This window comes from Prunus avium, chromosome 6, assembly GCF_965620075.1.
Source record: "Prunus avium chromosome 6, drPruAviu1.hap1.1, whole genome shotgun sequence".
Classification (NCBI taxonomy): Eukaryota; Viridiplantae; Streptophyta; class Magnoliopsida; order Rosales; family Rosaceae; genus Prunus; species Prunus avium.
Genome location: NC_142289.1, coordinates 31,401,504 through 31,424,403, shown reverse-complemented (window position 1 = coordinate 31,424,403; position 22,900 = coordinate 31,401,504). Strand labels below are relative to the sequence as shown.

Below are 22,900 nucleotides of genomic sequence, written 5' to 3'. Positions count from 1 at the left end.
TTTGTGGTCTTTTTAGTGGTTGCCCTGCTATTTCTATGAAGACATTTTCAGACAAAAAATAATAATAAATAAACTCAATAATAGAGAAATATTATTTTTCTAAAGTATGTTTTGTGGTTTTCCCCATTGTTATTGTGCTAACCCTTTTGTTGCATTTAATTTGTATTCTTTTTATGCTAAATGTATTAAAAATTAGTTCATAGGGTTACATAATTTAATATATACTTTTATTTCTAGAAAATATAATAGAAATTGTAAGTTAAAAAATATCATTAAATTTTAAGCTAAAATTTTAAGCTAGCCCACCCATTGAAAAATTCCTGGTTCTACCCTTGCAGCCAAGATCATTACAAATAAATTTCCTATCAGCCATAACACACATTTCATTTTTCGTACACAATTTGGCTGTGTTTTTCTAATTTTTTGTGTTCTTCTGGCTTTCAGCCAAGACAATTGGGCTGAATTTTTTTTTCTTTTTTGGTTTTTCTGGCTTTTAGCCGAGACTATTGCAAACAAATTTCCTATCTGTCATAACACATTTCATTTTTGATACACCAAATTAAAAGTCTGTTTCTGGAAATGTGACGGTGTTTCCATTTTCTGGGGAAAAAAAGAAAACATCCATTCTCCTTTTTCCAAAAGATAAAAATGAAAAATAGTAGAAAAAGACATCTAAAGAAGCCAAATCGTTGGCACTAGTTGAGCAGGAACAATGATAAAATTTACAACGTTACAAACTGCAGGAGTGACATAGAAAATACAGAGATATTCAAGAACGCCTATAAATGTGCTAACATAGAAGACCATTTAGCCAAATTGGAATATCGATATCAAATAAATACTAGACTCTACCTCCCACACAAAACGACCACACAAAGTGGGCTTAATAGGAAAAAAAAAAAAATGCAGCACTAGGGTGGAGGAGGACCAGGCTCAAAGAGTGGAGGGCAGCAGCATCTAAATAGACCGCAGCAGCACAGCATCCACAAACTGCAGATTGAGAACCAAATTAAAATTGAAAATTCAAGAAAAAAAGAAGAAGATATGATTGTAAAGCTCAGCTTCCAGAAAATTGAAGTGAAAAAGTCTTACAATAATTCTAAGCATCCTCCTTGATCATAGGGAGGAGGAGCCGGGGCCGGGGCTGGGGCCAGCAGCGGAGCGTTAGGCGGTGGTGGTGGCGGATCCATCTCTGGCAGGTGAGGGGACTAGTCTAAAGAAAAGTGTATATTTATATATACATCTGTGATCCAACGCAGCATGCTATCCCCAAGTCATACACAGCCCCCAACAACCATTCAAAGGAAGTTCCAAGGCTTTGCATGATGTTGCCCAACTAACAACACATGGAAGTTTAAGTGTGCTCTGGACAAACTACTCCTTCTTGCTAATGGATGAACTTACCAAAACTGGCAACATTTTTTTGTACATGCTTGATAAAGTATGAATCGGTCAAGTTTCAGTGGATCTTGTACCACAGATGGACAGAATATTCCTATGCAATTATGATTAGACTGTCCAGTCTAGGCTAAAAACTTTAAGGAAATTGGCACAATTTTTTGCATTCAATTAGTTGTAAAAATATACTGATGAGTGCTTGGAACAGTCGCCCACACACCCACACACTTGAGTGACTCTTGGCCATTAATAGAGTGGGGGACATACTTGCATCAATGGTTGGCAATACACGTAAAGTGCGTGCTTGTCTTTTACTCTTTGCATTTCCCTTTAAATTTAGGACTAGGAAGTAAAGTTTCAATCTTATTGAGACATATTAGGGATTTGTGCTACAAGGATCTTTAGAGTGTTCAAATGATAAATCATTTTCCATACATAAGCTATTATAAGAGTTCCTTCACTCATTTTAGTTTTCAATGTTTCTCTCAGATCTAAATGCTTAGTATGTTTGACCAGACTGCTATAATTATGGGCATAGAAAAATGTTATAGTGACCATGTGAGAGCAATTATGGGTTTGACCTTATTGATGTGAGAAAAGAATGATTAAATTGTGACCAGAGCTGACTGTTATGCCAAGCATTCCATGTTTTTCTTCTCTACCTTGCTTCTTGGTACAAAAAACAAACAAAAAATGCTGATTATATAAATGTAAATTGAACCAAGGTACTTCCAAAACTATACTTTTGCATGACTGGAATTACAAGCAGCAAACCATCCGTTTCATCTTCTAACATAATTTTCTATGATTTATGTTCTGTACAACAACCAAAGAACATACATGAATACAACAAACTAATTTGTATGAACAGAGAATAGCCTATGATTTTTCTTCCCTTTTCTTCTTCAAAGAAAAAAAGTGTAGAGAGGAACAAGTCTTCACAAACCTGCTTGCTTCCTCATGACTTCTTTGAGCAACCAATATCGAAGAAGTATCTGAAACAAGCTGGTACCATATTCATGTTACCAACGCTAGATTCACTCAAGTTGTGTATTTTTGTTTTTTGTCATAGGGGCTTGGCATTTGCTAGGCAAAATGACTCGAACCTGGGTTCCGTTAAGTCCACTGTCTCATCATCAGAGGCCCGCCAACTCCTAGCGTTTGAAGTCAAGAGGATCAATCTCTCCATATAGTTATCTGAAACAGTGTCTGTACGTCTTTCGGCGCAGAGATTACGATCAATATCTAGTGGCAGTGAACACCGAACTGAACCTTTACTGGATCTGGCTCGCCTTAGTTCCTCAGCATCTTTATGACCATCCGTGCCCATGTGCTGTCCAAAATGAGTACTCAGATCAGGTCTTTATTTGTATGGTTCAAATTGTACACTCGATATGAAAAGTTAAAAAGTTGACTGTTTACTGACCAAGTAAATGCAATTTTTTAATTTATCAAACTTTAGATTAAATGTAATTACAAGTAAAAGAACCGCCAAGGAGAAAATTAGTTTATCTTCCTATGGTTTTTACACTACTACAGCAGAAAATGGATGATTTATCAACCAGAGAGACGTATGTACTACGAATTAGGACATGGTTGATGAAAAATAATTACCTGAAAAAGATTTATAGGAAAGTTTCTCCTTTTAGATCTCTCTGGCACAATAGTTGACAGGATTTGGACGACCTCACTCATGTTTGGTCTAGCATCAGGATCCAACAGTAGGCATTCTTTTGCTAAGTAAGCCATTATCTGCATCTCTTCTTCTGGGAAGTTTCCAGCCAGATCTGGATCGGCCAACTCTGTGATTACTCGCCTACTATCCTGTAAACGAGGTGTAGCCTAAAACAAAGATAAAAATGCTACATCAATTTTTATTACCCCATCGATTTTTTCTTGAACTGATTCATGATAAAATTTCAGATGAAGTTTACATTATTTACATTAGTTATTCAATATCTACAGGGCACCATATGTACTTTTTTTCCTAGTTGTACGGGGCCACCCTTAAAAACTTAGCAAACTTGCAAAGTGCATTTGGGAAATTTAGCCTCTTGGTAATAAAAGGAAAACTTCCATGCAACAACATGCATGATGGTAATAGGTTCCTTACCCATATGACAAGGCTTTCTTCTCCCTTGCTGCTTGATTTGTGAATGGGCTTCCGACCAGTGATAAGCTCAAGAAGAACTACACCAAAACTGAAAACATCTGACTTAAGAGAAGCTCTTCCAACAATCGCATACTCTGGTGCAAAATAACCAAAAGTCCCCTGCATTCTTGCTGGAGAACTAGAAGTGCTTGGGAGACCATCGGCTTTTAAGCGTTTTGCCATACCAAGATCAGTTATCTGCACAGTACATATAAAAGTACTTTAAAACATAAGATATGTGTGCCAAATATGCACTACAAAATTAGACTTATCTTTGAGTTCCTAACAGCAAATTAAACTGTGTTTGTAGCTAAATCCATTGTCAGTAATATTTCTTCCCCTTCTTTCTTCATAGAATTGAGGATTTCAATGGAAGTCTCAAATAACCAAATCTTACTTTTGCTTGCCAATTTTCATCCAGAAGAATATTTGTGGATTTGACATCTCTATGCAGAATTCTTGGAGCAGCTGCTTCATGGAGATATTCCAAACCCCTTGCAGCTCCAATGGCAATTGCAACTCGAGTAACCCAATCCATGTTTTTTCCTTCATCTCCATCCAAACAATCTCTCAGGTTACCATTATTCATGTATTCAAATACCAATAGTCTCTCAGCATTTTTTCCATGGGTTTCAAAGCAGTAGCCAAGCAAAGGCACCACATGATAATGATGAAGTCTGGATAACATTTCAATCTGAGGAAAAGAACAGATTAGTAAACTTATTTCTTCTATTAAGAAACCAACAGGATCTTGATATATTTTGGCAAACTCACTGCAGGATGAGGTATTACCTCTGTTATAAAGACAGAGTCTGAATCAGGCCCTTGCTGAGCTTTTAGACGCTTAACTGCCACAATTCTGCCACCTTTGAGCTGACCACGATAGACATAACTACTTCCTCCAAGTCCTATTAGATTGGAATTTGAAAACTTATCGGTAGCACTTTCCAGTTCAAAGTACGAAAATTGAATAATTGCTCCAGGTGTAGCTTGTATTTTGCTCTTAAATAAGCCGCAAGAGGTAAAGCACCCTGTGAATGGAAACAGAATAGTTATAGTAATTCCTGTACCAAAGCTCAATATGGAGAAAACTAAAAGCACATGTTGGGAGAAACACAAAGAAAAATATACAAATAAAAAGCAGATCAGGTTCAAAGGTATGAATTAAGAAATGAACAGGTATATTGATATTTTCTTTAGGTCGAAAGATGAACAGACATATAAGATTAAGAAAACACGCTTTGTTAAAAAAAAATAAAAAATCCTTAGACTAAATTACCTGTGCCTTTATTGATGGGCGAATCCATATTAATTTTGGTCTCAAACAGTGAGGAACTCTTATGGCTAATTAAGTTGGTAGCACTGTTGCAACTTGTTTCCTTGTCTGATGAAAATAATGGCGGTTGAATAGGGCACTTGTTCCTTCGACAGAAGTAGCATGCCACCGAGGCAAGAAAAGCAAGAGTTGTCAGTATGACACATGCCAAAAGAATAATCACAACAACTTTGCTTGGAATGTGCTTTTTTGAAGATTTTGCTGCATTGAGAGATCCTGTTAAGAAGCAATAAAAATGCAGAACAATCAAATGACTTCAGATAAACAAGCAATGTCTTTATGGAACATATTATTGGCACATCAATATTTATAAGTCAAAAAGATATAGCAAAATGTGGGATGTGTATAAACAAGAATATCTGGAGTGATTTATTTCTATTTAAAACAAGCTATGGGTGCATCAATAAATAAGTCAGAGATATAGCAAAACATGGGATGAGTGTCAATGGGATTCTCACAGTAAGGCAAAATCCATGGTCACAAAAAGCAATCAGCTTTTAAAGAATAGCACGATTTACCATTATTCTCTGTAAAGTGGATCAGTTGAAATAAAATTATGTTTAATTTTTTTGGTAAGGTGACAAATCAAAATTCCAAGTTGGATGCAGTTTCTCCAAAGTACAAATCAATATTCCACTACCTAGAAACAACTTATAATTATAGAGTTATTTAAACGAAACATTTGTGGGTGTGAGTGTGTGTACGTGTGTTAGAGAGAGAGAGAGAGAGTACCATAACTGCAATTGCAGGCTGTAAAACAATTAGTATCATGACTGTCAGCTGCCACTTTAGGAAGCTGATCAGCGGCACATATACACGTCCATCTAGTACTACTTCCAGCATCTATATCAGAAGCAAATTCAGTTTAGCATGTCATATACCATATAAGGTCATCCTCATCACAATAAAGCAGGTATATAAGAATTGACCATCCGGGGAAAGAAAAAGGATCTTTCTTAATCACCACACTGAACTTGCAACATGCAAGGATTTAAAGTATTTCTTGATTTATGAAATCAGCTTCAAAAGACATTCTACCTAAACAATGGGCAGAAAAATACATTGGTTCTTCAAAGCCCTTATTCATTCAATTTGAACAACATCTGAAGAATCTTCTATATACATACAAATTAGAATTTTTAAAAAATTAAAAAAAATCTTAAAGTACATTCATGAAAACTTAACATGATATTGTCATGTGTACAGTGTATTGACTGAAAATTGTTATTTCTTTCCCCTTCACTTTATAGGATATAAGCATTAAACACAGAGAGACATAAAGAGATGACAGAATGAACAATTTGTTAAACGTTTATCAGCAGAAATGTTATATCAAAAGAAGTGGAAAGATTTTGGGTAATTATACCATAAAGATCAGCGGCATACCCTGACTGCAATTACAGGATGCTGAACAGTAAGGTTCTAGAGTGTAGCTCAGGTTTCCTTGATATGACAAAGAGCATCTGCATGTCCAGTCTGTTGCATTAGAAGTACTGGAAACCTCATCTGCCACAATAATTCAGAAAATAAAAGTCACAGATTATTTAAAACGATATTGATACTATGAAGAAATTTCATGGATAATATGGAAAAGCTCAAGACTCTGTAAAAAGGGAAACACTAACTGCTTCTTATTTGGCTGTTGTACAAGTATAGGTATCACATATCACAAATCAACATCTTAATTACAGTTTTCAAGGCACGGAAATAAGCCAAATAAAGAACTAAGATTCCAGAAGCCTGTCGATGCAATGCACCAGGGTAAGGAATTGCAATATCAATAACTTTTTCATAAATATATAATAACAAGAAAATCAATACTACTAACCACAAAGGCTTTGCTGAATCCAGATCAAGCTTATGACACAAGCAAGGGCAACTTCCACTTGGAACTTCATTTACTCTACCTGAACATTACAAAAATGAAAATCACATATGTAAAATAATAATAAAGACTAAGAAGACATTTTCAGGTCTTGCTGATGGAAGACATAAAAAGAACAATCAGGTAAGGATCGACTAAAAATGATTCCCATAACGATGGTGTAAATATGAACAGCAGCTATGACAACTTTTGTATTTTACAAAAAACTCAATATATTGTTAAGAATCTAATGGCATAGAAGTCTCAATATACCAAAGCAGGAGGAAAAAAAAAAAAAAAAGATATCACAATAATAAACCTTCATTAGGTTGGGGAGAAAAAAGGTTTACTCTTCAAACGTCTTTGGTTTGAAACCCTCTGGAAGTTTGAACACAACCATAGACATTCAAACAAATTTCTAATATAACTTTAAAATAACTTTGTCAAAGTTTTATTTCCATGAATGAAAGGAAACCAAGATGATGACAACAATGTGAAATTATACAATTAGAAAATTTCAACTATGATTCAAAACCTTTATATTAGAAAAACAATAATTTTACAAGATTCAAGGGAAGAGAAAAACACTAAACTCAGACCAGAGTTTAGACATGATATTCTCATAAATCTGAAATGCACAAAACATCTGGAAAAATAAAAAAGAAAGTTAGGCAAGCATATAAAGGTAAAATATGGCAGGTAGGAGTGGCTAAATTCATGGTTGGCCAACAAATTTGAAGCTAACAATTGATTGCAATCTACTGTGCTCTATATTCAAGCAAGATAAAACAGTATGACATGAAGTCCGTCTACACCAGCTCAGGGTATTGTCAAGTTTTCAACACAAAACTTTGGCTTAAACAACCCCACAAAATAATTGCTGACTCACGGTTACGAATAGCTTTACCCAGTCTGATAATTATACACAACTAAAAACATAAATGCAGAAATGACCATTAAAACAACCACATTGCATTAGTTATTAAAAGCTGTGACTGCAGTATAGTTACATCAAAATAAATCAAAGATGGAAAATTCAAGGCTTGCCGGTTGGGGACCAAGCAGAAATTGGCCCAATGAATGAGCCCACTACCCCTATCTATCATCAATGCAGTACTTCTTCTAGCAGTCCTACATGTCGTATTTTAAACTAATAGCTCTTTTAAACTGCCTCACCAAACAAAATTATACTTTCTTCAAAGTAACTACATAACACATTGCTTCTTTATTTGGTCAAAAGAAAAAAAGTAGAAAACTGACATTGCTTTTAAACAGAAAGAAAGCAGAAACTTAGAAAATTAAGGACAATCAACACACCTGATAAGGTAAAGAACAACAGCAGAACGCAAACTATGAGCTTGACCTTGAGTCTTAACAAAGTACAAAGTGAAAAGTACCAAGCATCCAGCTCAAAGCACTCAAAATGGTCAAAACTGATGCCCCTAATCTACTCCCTCAGAGTCTAAACATGAGTATAAGTAAGCAAACTAGAGCTTAGCAAACCCAATATAACAAATACCGGATAAGTCTAATGTACGCAAACCCATCATAAATGATGGTGTGAATCTAGAAAATGGACAATGCAGAAAGGACCATGTGACAGAAAATACAGGGGAAAGAGACCAATGGGGTTCTTGAAAAACAGATTGAGAAATAGGAAAATGGCTCAAAACAAGCCCATCATCCACCTCTCTGAGAGCTACCCTTCCGCAAATCAGAAAGAGACCCCTCAGCTGTAGCTATATCTAATCCACATTATAGATTGAAACCCCAAAATCTGCTTATTTTTTAAGTGTCATAGAGACGTGGGTCAATATTCAATAATTGAACTTTCTAAACTTTTCAAAAATTCAGACACCCAACGGTTACAAATTTTAAAACTTTTATTTTTTAATCATTTTGGGAAATAACGGTTATAAATTTATAAAGACTTCGCTTCAAAGACAGATAATCAGACATACATAGTATTGTTGGGTCCGTAAAGCGACCAAACCTCTGAGGTCACATTCGGCCCCACATATCTGTCGGCTGTCTGAGGTGGGCCCAGTATTAGGTCGTAAAAATGAGCCAGGCTTAATAGGACAACGTGAATGGGTGATAGTATGACATACACCACAGTTGAGAAATAGTACAAAGCGTATTCACCAACCAAAACTTTTTCCCAAAGACCAAAAATTTTGTAAAATTCAGGTCACCAACCCTAGCATATGGCATCTTAACTTTTCATTTGTTAAATCAAATTCAAATATAAACAAATGAAATTCAAAACTTTTGGGTTTGATTTGTTGGGTAATCTTCTATTTCTATGTTATATTCTGAGAGTGAGCACATGATGGGTAGGAAATTTTCCCTAGGTTTGATATATGTAACAAGATCAAAGCTTTGGAGGAAAAATGGGATGCAATGCAACCTAATAATGACGTGGCATTGACTTCAACAAAAAGAAAAAAAAAATTAATGGGTTCATTACTAATATACTTAATTACTAAAGTACCCATGATAATGGCCTTAAATACAATAGTGTCCAAATAAGCAGCGGTTTCCTCTTCCTCCGCAAGCTAGAATTTAGTCTACCAGATCCGTACTGAAGAAAATCAAAAAGCAAAAAAGCAGGGAACCAACCAAAGAACCGCGGGAAGTGAAATTTCGGATTTTACCTTGATTGAATAGGATTTATCGACAAATATGGCTTCTGTGAGACTGTGACTCTGTGCTGTCTCCTCGGCGGTGTTAGAAAAGCACAACAGCTGAAGAAGCACTTTTGAAAAACCGAGACGGCTTTTTGAGCTTAGGCATTTCTCACTGCGATTCGGATCCGATTTATAATAGCTTCAACAGTCATATTGGAGAAATTTTCTGATAGAGAGAGAGAGAGAGAGAGAGAGCCTCCATTTTCAGTGGGAAAGAAGCTCGCGATTGCTGCTTCTTCAGCTGAAGAGATGAGAGTGAGAGTGAGAGTTTCGGTGGAGAGGGACGCATAATAATGAGAGTTGATGCTGTAGCGCTGAGGTGGCGCCCTCTCGCTTTCCCAGGTGGTCCTCCGTGGGACCCACTATAGTGTTATTTATTTCTTTTCCTATGAAAAGAATTTAAGTCTTACGTGGCAGTCTATCTGGGGCTCAGATCTTACCAGTCACTTATCCTCGAAATGATGAATATCTTTTTTAATTATGATTTTATAATCTCGGAATGATGATTTTAAAGATGTGAGAATATTGTTCACAAAATAAAGGAAAGTAGAATATCATTGTGAATTTGTTATATGTTTATATTTTTATAATGAAAAGATAATTTTCATCACTTCGTTTTTTAGGCCAATCACTTTAATTTTGAATTTTCACAGAAGAATCACAAAATTACATGTTCAGAAACACAATTCCAAGAATGAGATGAGATTGGATTCATACATTGATCTAATCTCATTTGCTAAACTTGAACAAGACAACTGATACGTCCGAAGGAGCCTCAAAAGCATGTATATGTGCGCACTAAAAACAATTAAAACCCTCAACAATTCTTAAAGAAGCCCACAACGGCCCAAGTAAACTCCGGCCCCGACCGACCTGAACCTTACCGTTGCTTCTCCAATATCACGAATTCACATATAGGGATTTTTCTCCTGAAGCCCATACAAATATGGACTGCACTATATAGGCTAGTAATTGGAGCGAAGCACCTCTCCAAAGTAGGAGTGGGCATGGATTGGGTTGGGTCGGTTTTGGTCCTAATGCGTAACTGAACTCGATATATAGCGGTTTATGATTTCTTAAACTTAAGACCCGCCAACCCAACTCAACTTTTTTGTGATCGGATTGGGTGATTCGGTCGGGTTAACTCAAAATAAAGCCCATTTTAAAGTTTTGATTCTAACCCGTACAAAGCGATTTATGATTTTTTAAACTCAAAACTCGCTCATTAGTAAACCAATCCAACCCTCCAATGATCGAGTTAAACGATTCGATTGGGTTGATCCGACATTGTGCCCACTCTCACTCCAAGGATATGTGGCAGTGATGGATTTCTCACCAACCACCCAGATTCCCAATAAAGCTATGATCCCCCAAGTATGCGTGGAATTGTCAAAACCATTGGGCATTAGGACTCGGAACCAACAAAAACACCATAAGGAAGTACTTCATAAATGACTACTGTAACGCCAACCCTCCACCCCCAGTGTGCTTGACAACCATAGGAAACATGTTTGGATTGCGCCTAATTATGTACTTAAATTTAGATTGGTTATGTACTTAAATTTAGATTGGTTAATCAAGGCAATCTGCCAACCTCTTTGCACTCGAGTTCAATCCTTCTTTAGAAATTAGAGTAGTTTTTGAGTAATTTAGACTGAATAATTGTCAAATAGATAAAGTTTCCTTGTACATGTTATAAAATCATTAACATAAGTTTAGTTCGAATTCGTATATCGCATGCATGGAGATAATATGTTGCAACTTAGTCAACTTTTATGAAAATTAATCTTACTAGTGATAACTAGTGAAAAGAATCAGGAGTAGAATACCATATCATATATTCAAGTGAATAATTCACCCCAAGTATCCCCACAATTACAAAGGCTATACCCTCCTTCTCTTCTTAGAATTGAAAAAAATAAAACAAAAAGAAACAAAAAAACAAAAAATAAAACCCCTCCTCCATGTACATCACCCAAAATCACACTATATAGATCCTAACTCCCACCACCTCTTGTTCACAATTGTTCTCATCCCCATTTACCCAATTCTTATTAATGTACATGACAAAACAACCAAATATACTCCCCCTAGTTAAAACACCCAAAATTCCTCTGTATCCCAGTTATCCCAACTCCCCAAAACCACAAAAAGAAAGAGATTAAGAAAGAAACAAAAGGTCCATTAATGAAGAATATATGTAGGGTGCGGAGACTGCCACTTTTGATGATTAACGTGGCTGTGATTTGGCAGGAAATGACTGAGTAGTGCTGAGGGTTCGTCGAGGCGATGGGTTCCCTAATAACATGGTCTGAGACCGTGTCACCATGTCAATCATCGATGGGGTTTGGTAAGATTGAACAAGGCTAGTGCTATCTGTAGAATCACCTCGGGCAGTTGCCCTCTGCCATGAGTGTGAGCTCAATCCTGATAAAACATAAGCCCTTCCCGATTCCTCATATGCACGGCGGTTTCCCATCCTTTCCTGCATCTCCTTTAACTCAGCAGAAAGTGAAGCACACAGGCGGTCACCAGCTCGTGCAGAGGCACTTTCAGACAATGCCCTACGACAGCTCTCCAGGATAGAGACTGCACCAACCAAATCACCATTCTCAGCTGCAACTCTAGCCTCAGACATTGCTTCTGCTGCACGAAGTCTATTCCGCTGCCTGTCTACTTCCATTGACACTATTAGTTGTCCTACTACCTCAGGCCTTTGGATCATGACTTCACTGGCTTCTTCCAAATTCACCATTTCTTTTGTAATGGGGTCTCTGTAAACACATCTAACCTTTACCAGAGACATCTCATGACTGGACGCATCAACTGGAATATTTATTGTCACCAAAAAATCCCTTTCTTCTTCAGCATACATGTCCCCAACGTAAATAGAACCCATTCTTGCATCAGCCATCATGCTGGTTCTGTAACTCCCTGCTTTAATTGAACCCAGTTGCAAACTCGGGTGAACACACTCGATTCTGACCAGCAGCTCTTGCACTACCACACTCAAAAGGCCCCCAATACACTGTGCAAATGCATCCTGAATCACACCCTCAGCTTCTATGAAAGAAAATGTTCCTCCAGACATCTCAGAGATTGAATGCATTGAGGCAGCATCATGATCTGCACCAAATCCAAATGCGTGAACTGGAATCTGCAAGCCTGATCCATTATTGCGACGGATGGAGACTGGGAGAAGTAATTGGTAATCTGTTCGGGGATGGAACCCACCAGGACTAGTGACAGTGTATGTATCCTGCCCATCAGATAGTAGTATGATACTGCAAACCGGGTTCTTCGACTTTCGGTCTACTAACACCTTGGTACCTTTCCTAAGAGCCTCGGCAATGTTTGTCCCACCATTCGAAACCAGAGAATTTACAGCCTGCAATGCCTGTTGCCGTCCAGTTTCAGTCATCCGACGAAGGGGGAAAAGCCGGCGGGCTGTAGAGGAGAAGGCAATGACAGAGAGACGGTCAGAGGGACCAAGGTTCTGTACCACAAATCCCATGGCTCGTTTCAGCAATGCAAGCTTTGTACCTGCCATGCTGCCACTGACATCAAGCACTGTCACAAGATCTACTGGAACACGAGAATTTTGAAATACTGGCAGCAGTGTCTGGTTTCTGCTGCTATTATGTCTTCCACTTGTAAGAGGAGCCTTAAGATGGATTAGAACAGTGAAGTTATCATGAGAGGCTGATCTTTGAACAGCCGGAACTTCAGGATATGTTTTGACCTCTATCGTTCCAATGGAATTGTTATCACAAGAATCTTCAATGGATGCACTTTTCTTAGAAACCTCAGGTTGGTGATCTAAGCTTTCATCATCATCAAAGATAACCGGTTCAGGAGTGTGAAAGAGTGATGAAATTGGCCGACTTGCATCTATGCGTGGGGGAGGAATTTGTCGTAAAACAGTCATCCATGCATCATCTTGGGGCCAACCAACAGGGTTTATTCTTGAAATACCACGTGAAAGATCAGAAGCAGGGCTCTGAAAGGGGATTTCTTTCCACTTTGCTCTGCAAACTGGACAAACTTGGTTTCCATGTTTTACATTAGAAGTAATGCAGTGGAAATGGAAAGAGTGGGAGCACTCTGCAGTGAAAATGGCATGGCCCTGTCCTGTTTTCATGGTGGTCAAGCATATTGCGCACGTTCTCTGCAGTCAAGGACAAACTGGTTAGACCAACGTAGGTTGGTAACAGTACCAAATTCAGATACGAATGTCAAATATTTTAGGCACACACAAACAAGATATTAAAGTCATGGAAGCACCTCCATTAACCAAAGTAATCCTTAAATTAACTACAAGCACTTCATATAACCTTACCATTAGAGAAGAAGTCTAACATAAATTCTAAATACCAACTCTATTTTACTGTCTCATTGACATCTCATTTAAAACACTTATGAAAAATAAAACAACAACACAAAGACGTTATCATTAGCAAACTAGGGTTTCACTGAATTGGCTTGAAAACTACTTGAACACATTGATGATATTTCTTTCCTCCAGCTAAGTACCATGCTTCATAAAGCTTTCTACTCAAGAAACTTACAATTGATTACCCTCTCTCCAATTCACTGTAACTGAAAAGTAACTTCAATAACAAATATACCTCTGGAAAACGTATGTTCAAGCACCCTTATTTAAGAACTCCACTTATCATATGGTTATAGCATAAAATTCAAGCAGGACTACTCGTTTAGAGTCAATCACTTGCTGAAAAGACTTTCTTTACAATTCTTAAAACTTAAAAAGAAAACATTTGATTTGACAAATCAAAATTGATGATTTAACTTTTTTATCAAATTTACTTAAACTTAATCATCTATCTTCCTTCATGAGTTTGAAAACCTGCAACTATCAAAAAAACTCCTAGAGCTACCAATGTGAGCTATGAAGATAGTAATTTAAATACCATTAATTAATGAATGAGTACTATGAACTACAAGAATTATGCATGCATGTCCATGTCTGTCTCTACAATGAGCAGGCATTTCTCCTATCAAATAATAATAATGTAATAAGCACGCATTTTAACATCTAGATTTTGTCTTGGGACATGACTTCGTAGTTTTGAGGTCCCGTGGATTTCTAAAATAGTACCCTCCCAGCTTTAATTCAAAAAACTCTATTTGTACTTTAACAAAATTAAAACCAGCATTTTCAAAGTCTCCCTAAATGTAGATTTGCATTTGGGGACTTGTATCCAAATCCAACCCTTTAATTTAGAGAATCTAACCACTGGCTTATAATATTCAGGGCTCTTTGATACATGTGAAGATTTCGAAGGGTCACTACAACACTGTAGAATTTAAGCTGACACTTCTTTAACCATGCAGCTCCACTTGTGAGACTAGTGCATAAAAAGATGAAATAGATTGCACCGTATCTACAGTACACTACAGATGCCAATTTCGAGATTCCTTTTATACAATTAATTAAGTATGATTAAAGCGTCCCTAGTAAATCAGCTGGCCAACAAAAGAAAGAAGTCAATGAGAAATGGTCAAAAACATTGTGGAGGACATAATGGGAAATTTACATCAATCAACGGGATGACTTTTTAAAAGTAAGAATAAAAAAGCAACTTGCAGACTAACGATGAAACCTTTCAAGATGGTAAGAAAAATTTCATGAAAAAAAAAAACTTGAAGCTCATCAAAAGAAGAATGATGAATTGCTCTAAGACTTTCATGTCTTAATTCCCTCTTCAATGCTCCTTTGTTTTCTTTTGTTGATGCTCATTGCAGGAAAGCTCACAATCAAGGGTCCACAATCTTTTTCCAGAACTAACATGAGAGAGAGAGAGAGAGAGAGAGAGAGAGAGAGAGAGAGAGAGAGAGAAGTGTATGGGGTTGTGTGTGTTTGTGGAATAGTGCACTTGGTGCTGACCAGACAAAGCACTTTCCCTTGGATGAAAGGAAAGGTACAGTGATGTGTATTCCTTTACAAATAATCCAAAGGATAATGGTCCTTAAAGAGGCTGGCTAGTCCACTTTCTCTATCCCCACAACCATAACCTCTTCACATAGCTAGCTGAAAACAACCTGACAACCAATACTCATACTCACAAAATAAACATACATCACATTATCACACCACCCCCCACCCCACCTACACCACCAACATCATCTACCCCACATTAACAGATAGACAAAGAGAGCTCCAAAACAAAAACAAAAAACAAAATCTGCTATGATTGATTAAGAGTTGGTTATCACCAGTAAATTATGATAATAATATCACAATAATGTTACTTATACTGTTGTACAGTGCATGTAAATAAATAAAATTACTGTTCAAAGAAAAAGATGTTATTTGCATTCTTTCACTGTTTCACAAAGAATCTGCCATGGATATCCACCAAATAGCAGAGACATTTAGACGCCAAATGGCACAACAAATAGCAATAAATCAACCCAATAAGAAAAAATTGCACAAAATCAAACAATTTTTGCAAAGTCTAGCATAAATGATTAAAATTTCAATAGCCAAAAGCTCAACATGCAAATGGGTTTTAATCAGAAAAATGACAAACCAAACCTTGGAGGACTTGGTGCCAGTTTTGGGCAACCGGAGGCCCGAAGAGGACGGGGTGGGCGTGGTGGGTCGGCAATCAGAGCCAAGACCCGTCGGAGAAATCATAGAGGAGGACGAAACGGCGTCGGAGAACCTAGATGCAGCGACGTCGTTTGAAGAGGGTGACGATTCCTCTCCGGTTTCTTTAGTTTGAGGAACATAAAGACAAGTATTCAACCCAAGAGCAAGCTTGGCTTTCCTCCATTTGCTTCCCATTTTCTTTTGGTTTTTCTCACTCACTTTTTTTTAAAGATCCAAACTTTACTTCTAGATCTTGAACAAGATGCTGTGAGCCATGCCCATGATATAAGCTATGGAGTGTGGAGGTGTTGTCACGTTGTGGTGGTTTTGAGCTCAACAACAAGAAATGGAATAATAAAGAGGCAATAAGTGTTGAAGGTTAGAGAGAAATTGTTTTTATAGGGACCATGAAGAAAATTGAAAGGAGAGAAATGGGTTTTTGGGTTGAATTGTCCTTTAATGGGTGGATGGGTTGGGTGGGATTGGAGTGGTCAGAGAGGTTCCACAGCAGCCTTTTCTTTATTTAACTTCTTGCACAAAGATACACGTATAAACGTATAAAGACGTTATACGGTGTAGTGGTCTAGAGTAATTGCTCCTCAAAATAAGGTCGTGGGTTCAAGTCAGGTTCTGAAAAAATATATATACATATATACATAAAATGAAAATATTTCATTTTCTTGTAAAACTAAATTACAAAGAAGCCTAATACTATACCAAATAACTCCCAAGAATTTTTGGATAAAATATCCAAAATAAGAGAACTTTTCCTTTTCAAAATTTGGAAAATAAGAGAATTTTTGGATACATCAAACCTGCTTAGGAAAATAGGTCAAAGAAAATTAGAACAATCATACGAAAGATTTACTATTTTTATTGCACAAATGAACAAGTAGAACTTGGCCATATTTTCGAGAAGCAAGCAAACACTACAACATATGAATTTTCGTCATGCTCTTTGAGAAGCAAACTTAATAACATATGTTCAACATAAATAACATATGAAGTTTCGACATGTTTTATGTTGTTATGTTTTTTATTCGCAAATAGAGGGCTTTCTGTTTTTTGTAACACATTTATTCAAAGATAATGTGATGTGGGAAATTTGAATTTCATTATCTCAAATAGATCCTTGAGTAGCAATAATGAACCGATTCCGACCTAAAATGGAGGCGCAAGCGAATGAAAGTAGTGTATGGATGAAGTCATTAATTTTAATTCTCCTGCCCATATTCAATTCCTAACTGTTTTTCTTTTTTGTCAAACCAATTCCTAACTATCAAGTTGTACAATTTTTATGAGTTAACTTCTGTTGATCGACGATTACTACGCTTCGTTTGGTGTGGAGTACTTACCTAATTCTCTAGGACATGGTCTGATTTTGTACTTGTTACTCATTTTCCTCATTAATAAATTACTATCGTTATTGCATAAAAAAAAACTTCATTTAAATTTCTAAGTTAACCAAAATGAATTGATACTTCCTTTATGAGTCCGGTCTCATTGTTTTTTTTTTTGTCAAACATTTTCCATGTCCACTATGTGTCTCTTTTCAAATGGCCAGCATATTCATAATCGTCTTTTTTTTTGTTTTTCAAATTAATATAAAGAAGCGTGACAATAATTAATTAGTTAGGATATTATGCTAATTTGTTTTCAAACTTTTATGGTGGCCTTCAATTTATCACCACGAATTATAAAATTCCTTAGCCAAAAAAATCATAAAATTCCTCTATGAATAAAATTTGAGAGGAGGAATGTGTTAATAAAATCCCTTTATTAATGTACTTTTTCTTTGGTATTTCAGCGGAAAAATATGTACCTTTTTTTTGCTAGCCTTTATTTATGTACTCTTTTCCCCCTTAATTAATGTACTTAAGCCAAACAAAATAGGGTATACTGCCGATTTACCCCCTGAACTTGTGCATAATTCTCAAATTACCCCCTGACCTTTTTTTTAGCGAATTAAGGGCTCGAATTAAATTTTATTATCAATGTTCCCCCTATCGTCAAAATTCGAACATTTCATCCATTAATCCGTCAATTTGAGGGTTATTTTGGTAATTTCAAGTTTGGTAGGGTTGGACAGTCACCATCTCCATGTTGATATCTCCCTCAACACCCTTCCCCTTCTTGGACCTGCAACAGCCCCACCCCACCCACCCTCCACTCCATTGCCTAGCCCTCCTAAACAAAGTTTCGCAGCACACCCATCCCTCCCAAAACAAAAAAACAAAAACAAAAAAATTGTGACTATCAACCAGACCCATACCTGCAACCCACGACCACCTCAAGCACAAAATCAAACCTGATATCTCCCTCAGCCCTCTTCCCCCTTCTTGGACTTGCAACAGCCACACCCCACCCACCCTCTGCACCATTGCCTAGCCCTCCTAAAAAACATTCACAGCACACCCATCCCTCCCTCAAAAAAAGAAAAAAAAAAAAAAAGAATTGACCCATACTTGCAACCCACGACCACCTCAAGCACAAAATCAAATCTGAAATGCCCAATTTCTCTCTCTTTCTCTCTTTTTACCCAACCCCTGATAGCCACAACCACCCTCACCTCAATCTCTTTACCCAACCTCTCAAATTCAAACGGCCATTGGAGCTTCATGAATCATGATAATTCCCAGAAGCCACACTAGTGGCTTTGTGCCAATCAGAAACATAGAACATAGAGTAGAGAAAAAGAAGCACAAACCCTACCTCCTGCAAGAAATCCGATCCAAACCCCCACCCAATCACCCAACCCACAACACACACCTAGAACTTGAAAATTTTCTCTAGAAATTTCAGTAGCCCCACCCATCTCTGACTACCTCCCCACCTCAACTCCAACTACCTCTTCCCCCCAGCTACGGCTCTAGCACCCAACCCCAAATCGCACACCCCCTTCCAATGAGAAGAAACGGAAGAAGTTAGAAACTCATTTTCATTTCCTCATCCTCTCTCCCTTCTCTCAATTCCCACCATCGATTTCTTCTTAGCGCCCTAATCAAAGAGGTTTTGTGAGGTGGGTCAGGGCTACTGGGTTTGAGGGTTCGGGAGGTGCGCAGGTGGGGGAGATCAAGGTGGAGCTGTGTGGGTGGGGAGGCGATTGGGGGCTGGGTGGGTAGGGTTTATACGCAGGGGAGGGGGCTATATTTATTAAAATGATTTTTTTTTCATTTTATATGTCATATTATTTTATTTTACAGTATTTAATTATTTTTAATATATGAAATGACCAATTTGCCCTCATATTTAACGGCAAATTGGATGAAATGTTGATGATTTAGACGGCAGGGGGAACATTGATAATAAAATTTAATTCGAGCCCTTAATTCACTAAAAAAAAAGGTCAGGGGGTAAATTGATAGTTATGTACAAGTTCAGGGGGGTAATTCGGCAGTTTACCCAACAAAATATGATGTGTATTTACATAGAGCAAAAATGTTGTGGTGGTTATAAAGTTTCTTAATACAAGCGATAGTCTAAATTATAAAGGAATGAGAGTTTTTCACACACACACGCTACCAAAGTGTTATGAGAGTTTGAACATGAGACCACACTAATATGCAAATCAATAGTCTTTCTACTGGACTAGACCTATTTAGCATGAAGCAAATTTATTAAGCACGTGTCATTTAGTAACTTATATGCATCTAGAAAAACGTTATTTGTGACTTACCTAATTTTGTAACTTGCACAGAATAAACGGACTCATTATCATCCACTCATAATCAAGTCATATATAAAAGGCCACATTTTTATACAACTTTGAATTCAACCATCAAAATTCAAATTTTCTAGTGGTATTTAAAGGAATTTTTCTGTCTTTAGAATTTATAATATTTTGTATGGCCAGAGATAATACTCTTCTTCTATACTCTTGACCGACTCAAGTATAATCCATATATATTCCACACAGACACAGCCGGCAACAGAATATATTTACGATATTGTGGGAGACAAGAAGTTGTGTAAAAAATTCACAATGAGCTTTTAATTTCATGTAACGAGCAGCTCAACCCACTCCATAAAAAAGCTTTAGGGTTCCATTAGTCAAAGCACTTTGATTAAACATCATGTCCGATTAAGCCCTGGCTATAGAGATATGGCCAAACCACCAGTCATTTTCTTTAAGTTAAACCATTCAACTCCCATGCGTGGATTTAGTAGTTAGTTCTCATTACTCCAGAGAATACTGCATTGTCCTTATTACTTCAAAGAATCTTGGCCTTTTAGTCAAAGACATTGCCATCCAAGGTTGCGCGATAGTGAATCCGACCATTGATTTAATATAAGACTTCGCATACATTTACGGTCAGAAATTGCATGTACACCTAATATTGGCTTAGGTTTGCCCTCTTTTGATTAGTCAATTGAATTCATGCTTCTAGTGGTCCAATCCAATCACAGCTGGTAGATAAGCATAATTTATTTCATATTATTCATGTGTGATGCATTCTTGAGGGGCTTGAATAGGAAATACCAGGATATTGAGAAACATTATAATAAATAATAATAAAAAAATGGTCAAATCGCAGAATGGGTTAGTTTAGGAATAAAATATCTGACATACTCAAAACCGGAATAATTGACTATGAATTCTTACAAGATTAAGCTGCCATCGTTTTCTGAAAATTACAATAATCCTTTAGAATAATAAACCCCATAACTCCATCATAATCAAGAATTCTTTGACCTGAATAAAGAGTGGGATTTTCCACATCTTGTATAATTTTCTTCCAAGAGATGTAAGCTGATAAGTGTTTTTAACTCACGGATCAGCAACATTCTTCCATGACCCTGTTTTTTTATCTTTCTCTCGTCACGTCACATTGTTATATATTAATAAGAATAAATACGCATATGTTTAGACTGCATATAGTCGAAGGCCATTTTGTCTGTGTATACGGTTATTTCTACAATAGTATCTATGTATGCATAACCAAATTGCACATTTAGATTTTCCATATTAAGAATGAAGGAAAATATAATTTAGACACAGCTTGCCTTGGTTTGAAGCTATTCCAGATATAAGTATAATGTACTGTCTGCATACTTCTTGTTTTTGACCAAGCTAGCTGGCTGACACTTGTCACATTTTGGAAGTTGTCCTCTTCCTTTGGATCCCTATTATTTGGGTCTTTGCCTCGTGTAGCCGGCATCCGAATAAACAGAACCACTTCTTTTTAAATTGCATGAATCAGTCAGAAAAGAGAAAAACAAATGATCTCATTGTTTTTATTTATTTTTTTTCTCAATTTTATATTTAAGCTTTTAGGCAATGTGATGATTTTTTCTTTTAGTTTTGCCGGCGAGATGTCGTTGTTTTTCCATTTTAAGGGTACTTATGACAGATTGATTTTTAGTGAAATTTGTGACACTTTTGGCCGGACTTTATAATAATAGAAATATGCACAATCCGCAATATAATGTTAATGCTTTTAAGTCACTGTGGCATAAACTTGTACATCAGCTTTACTTCACATGGTGCGGGGCAGACGATCATGTTACATCGCCTTCTTTCATTGGCTTAATTCAGATTTTAGGCACACCAAGTAGGATTTTGTCAGCCCTTGAAGACTTGGCGGAAATGAAAATGATTTTAGTTGGCCCCAAACAGGATAAGTCATTATCTTTATGGTCCTTATATGGAGCTATGATTCGTGAAGGACATTTTTACCTTGTACCCAAGATAATGGCCACTCATAATAAGTCATAAATCCACTGGACCATGTCTTCACTCATCATACATACAACAATTTGTAACACCTATTATATTCCTTTCCCTAAGGTTAGCCAAGTGGGGTTGACATGTCCCCAATCCCATATAATATCATAACGATAACGAGTAATGTTTTCTTATTAAATTTTTGTAGACCGACAACAGCGAATGCTTATGTTGTTAAAATGTGAATATAGTATGCACGTTAAAGATAAGAATTCAAAAATTAATGATTTAAATTCACAGTTTGATGAGAAAACAAGTTCAGTCTTATAAAACTCTGTAATTGTGTCAAATCCTTGTCAGATTCTCACAAATCTGTGTGTATAGAAATTGTAGGTCCCAGCTGAGACAGCCCATGACCTGTGAAACCAAAACCCAAAGATATGCTCATCTTTAACGCAACCTGATAGAAATTAAAGGGCTTGTTGCTCAATCATTGAGTGAGTCACGTCAGCAAATGACTAATTTGCCTCTCTGCACTTTCTTGACATCTCTTATACTACCGTAGAACTTGCAAAATTGAAAATTCATAAAATGTTTGATATACTTTAAAAATAGTTAGAGTTAATAATTTTATTCACAAAAATCTGCTCACCAAAAGACGAGATCTAAACTTAGTCATTTTATATTGAATTACGAAGGCTCAATTTGGGCTTAAACCTCATTTTGTATAGCACCGGCCTAGCTCTGGTAAGAAAAAAAATTGTGTGTAAGAGACACACCGCAAAATTAGGTTTGACTATCTTCTTCAGCTTCTTGCTCTCATGGGTGACGTGCACACATGGCTCTCTCTCTCTCTCTCTCTCTCTCTATATGGGGGCTTCTCCAATGCGAACTCTAAGATGTGAATTCGTTGCGAATTTTTGTTTTTAACCGTTGGAAGAAGAGCGAAAATAAAGAAAATAAAGCCACACAAGCCATCCAACGGTTAAAAACAAAAGTTCGCAACGAGTTCGCATCTTAGAGTTCGCATTGGAGAAGGCCCCCTCTCTCTCTATATATATATATATGATTTTTTAACCAATATCACTTGAACTTATATCTCAATCTCAGTTTCAATTTGACACATTAAAGAAAAATTTAAGAGAAATGTCACCTTAATTTTTCAAAATTCATGATTTG

The 22,900-nt window shown here is 36.7% G+C and overlaps 2 protein-coding genes across 4 annotated transcripts; both read right to left on the bottom strand.

Moving 5' to 3' along the window:
• Positions 1 to 673: 673 nt before the first annotated feature.
• On the bottom strand, positions 674 to 9,695 carry NCRK (Protein kinase superfamily protein). Of its 3 annotated transcripts, none has more exons than XM_021956651.2 (11): positions 9,408 to 9,695; positions 6,715 to 6,793; positions 6,273 to 6,392; positions 5,619 to 5,729; positions 4,830 to 5,102; positions 4,343 to 4,581; positions 3,948 to 4,244; positions 3,512 to 3,748; positions 3,013 to 3,240; positions 1,093 to 2,731; positions 674 to 990 (listed from the first exon to the last, which is right to left on the bottom strand). In XM_021956651.2, exons 2-10 carry the CDS (start codon positions 6,782 to 6,784, stop codon positions 2,465 to 2,467), a joined length of 1,842 nt encoding a protein of 613 aa, XP_021812343.1. In that variant the 5' UTR covers positions 6,785 to 6,793; positions 9,408 to 9,695; the 3' UTR covers positions 674 to 990; positions 1,093 to 2,464. The 3 variants fall into 3 exon arrangements, with proteins under 3 accessions (XP_021812343.1, XP_021812345.1, XP_088111233.1); XM_021956653.2 differs by lacking the exon at positions 9,408 to 9,695 and adding an exon at positions 8,068 to 8,506; XM_088255107.1 differs by lacking the exon at positions 9,408 to 9,695 and adding an exon at positions 7,070 to 7,250.
• A 1,550-nt stretch (positions 9,696 to 11,245) lies between these two features.
• LOC110755419 (Zinc finger (C3HC4-type RING finger) family protein) lies at positions 11,246 to 16,533 on the bottom strand. The gene is made up of 2 exons (XM_021956614.2): positions 16,000 to 16,533; positions 11,246 to 13,608 (listed from the first exon to the last, which is right to left on the bottom strand). Exons 1-2 carry the CDS (start codon positions 16,249 to 16,251, stop codon positions 11,671 to 11,673), a joined length of 2,190 nt encoding a protein of 729 aa, XP_021812306.2. The 5' UTR covers positions 16,252 to 16,533; the 3' UTR covers positions 11,246 to 11,670.
• Positions 16,534 to 22,900: the final 6,367 nt, after the last annotated feature.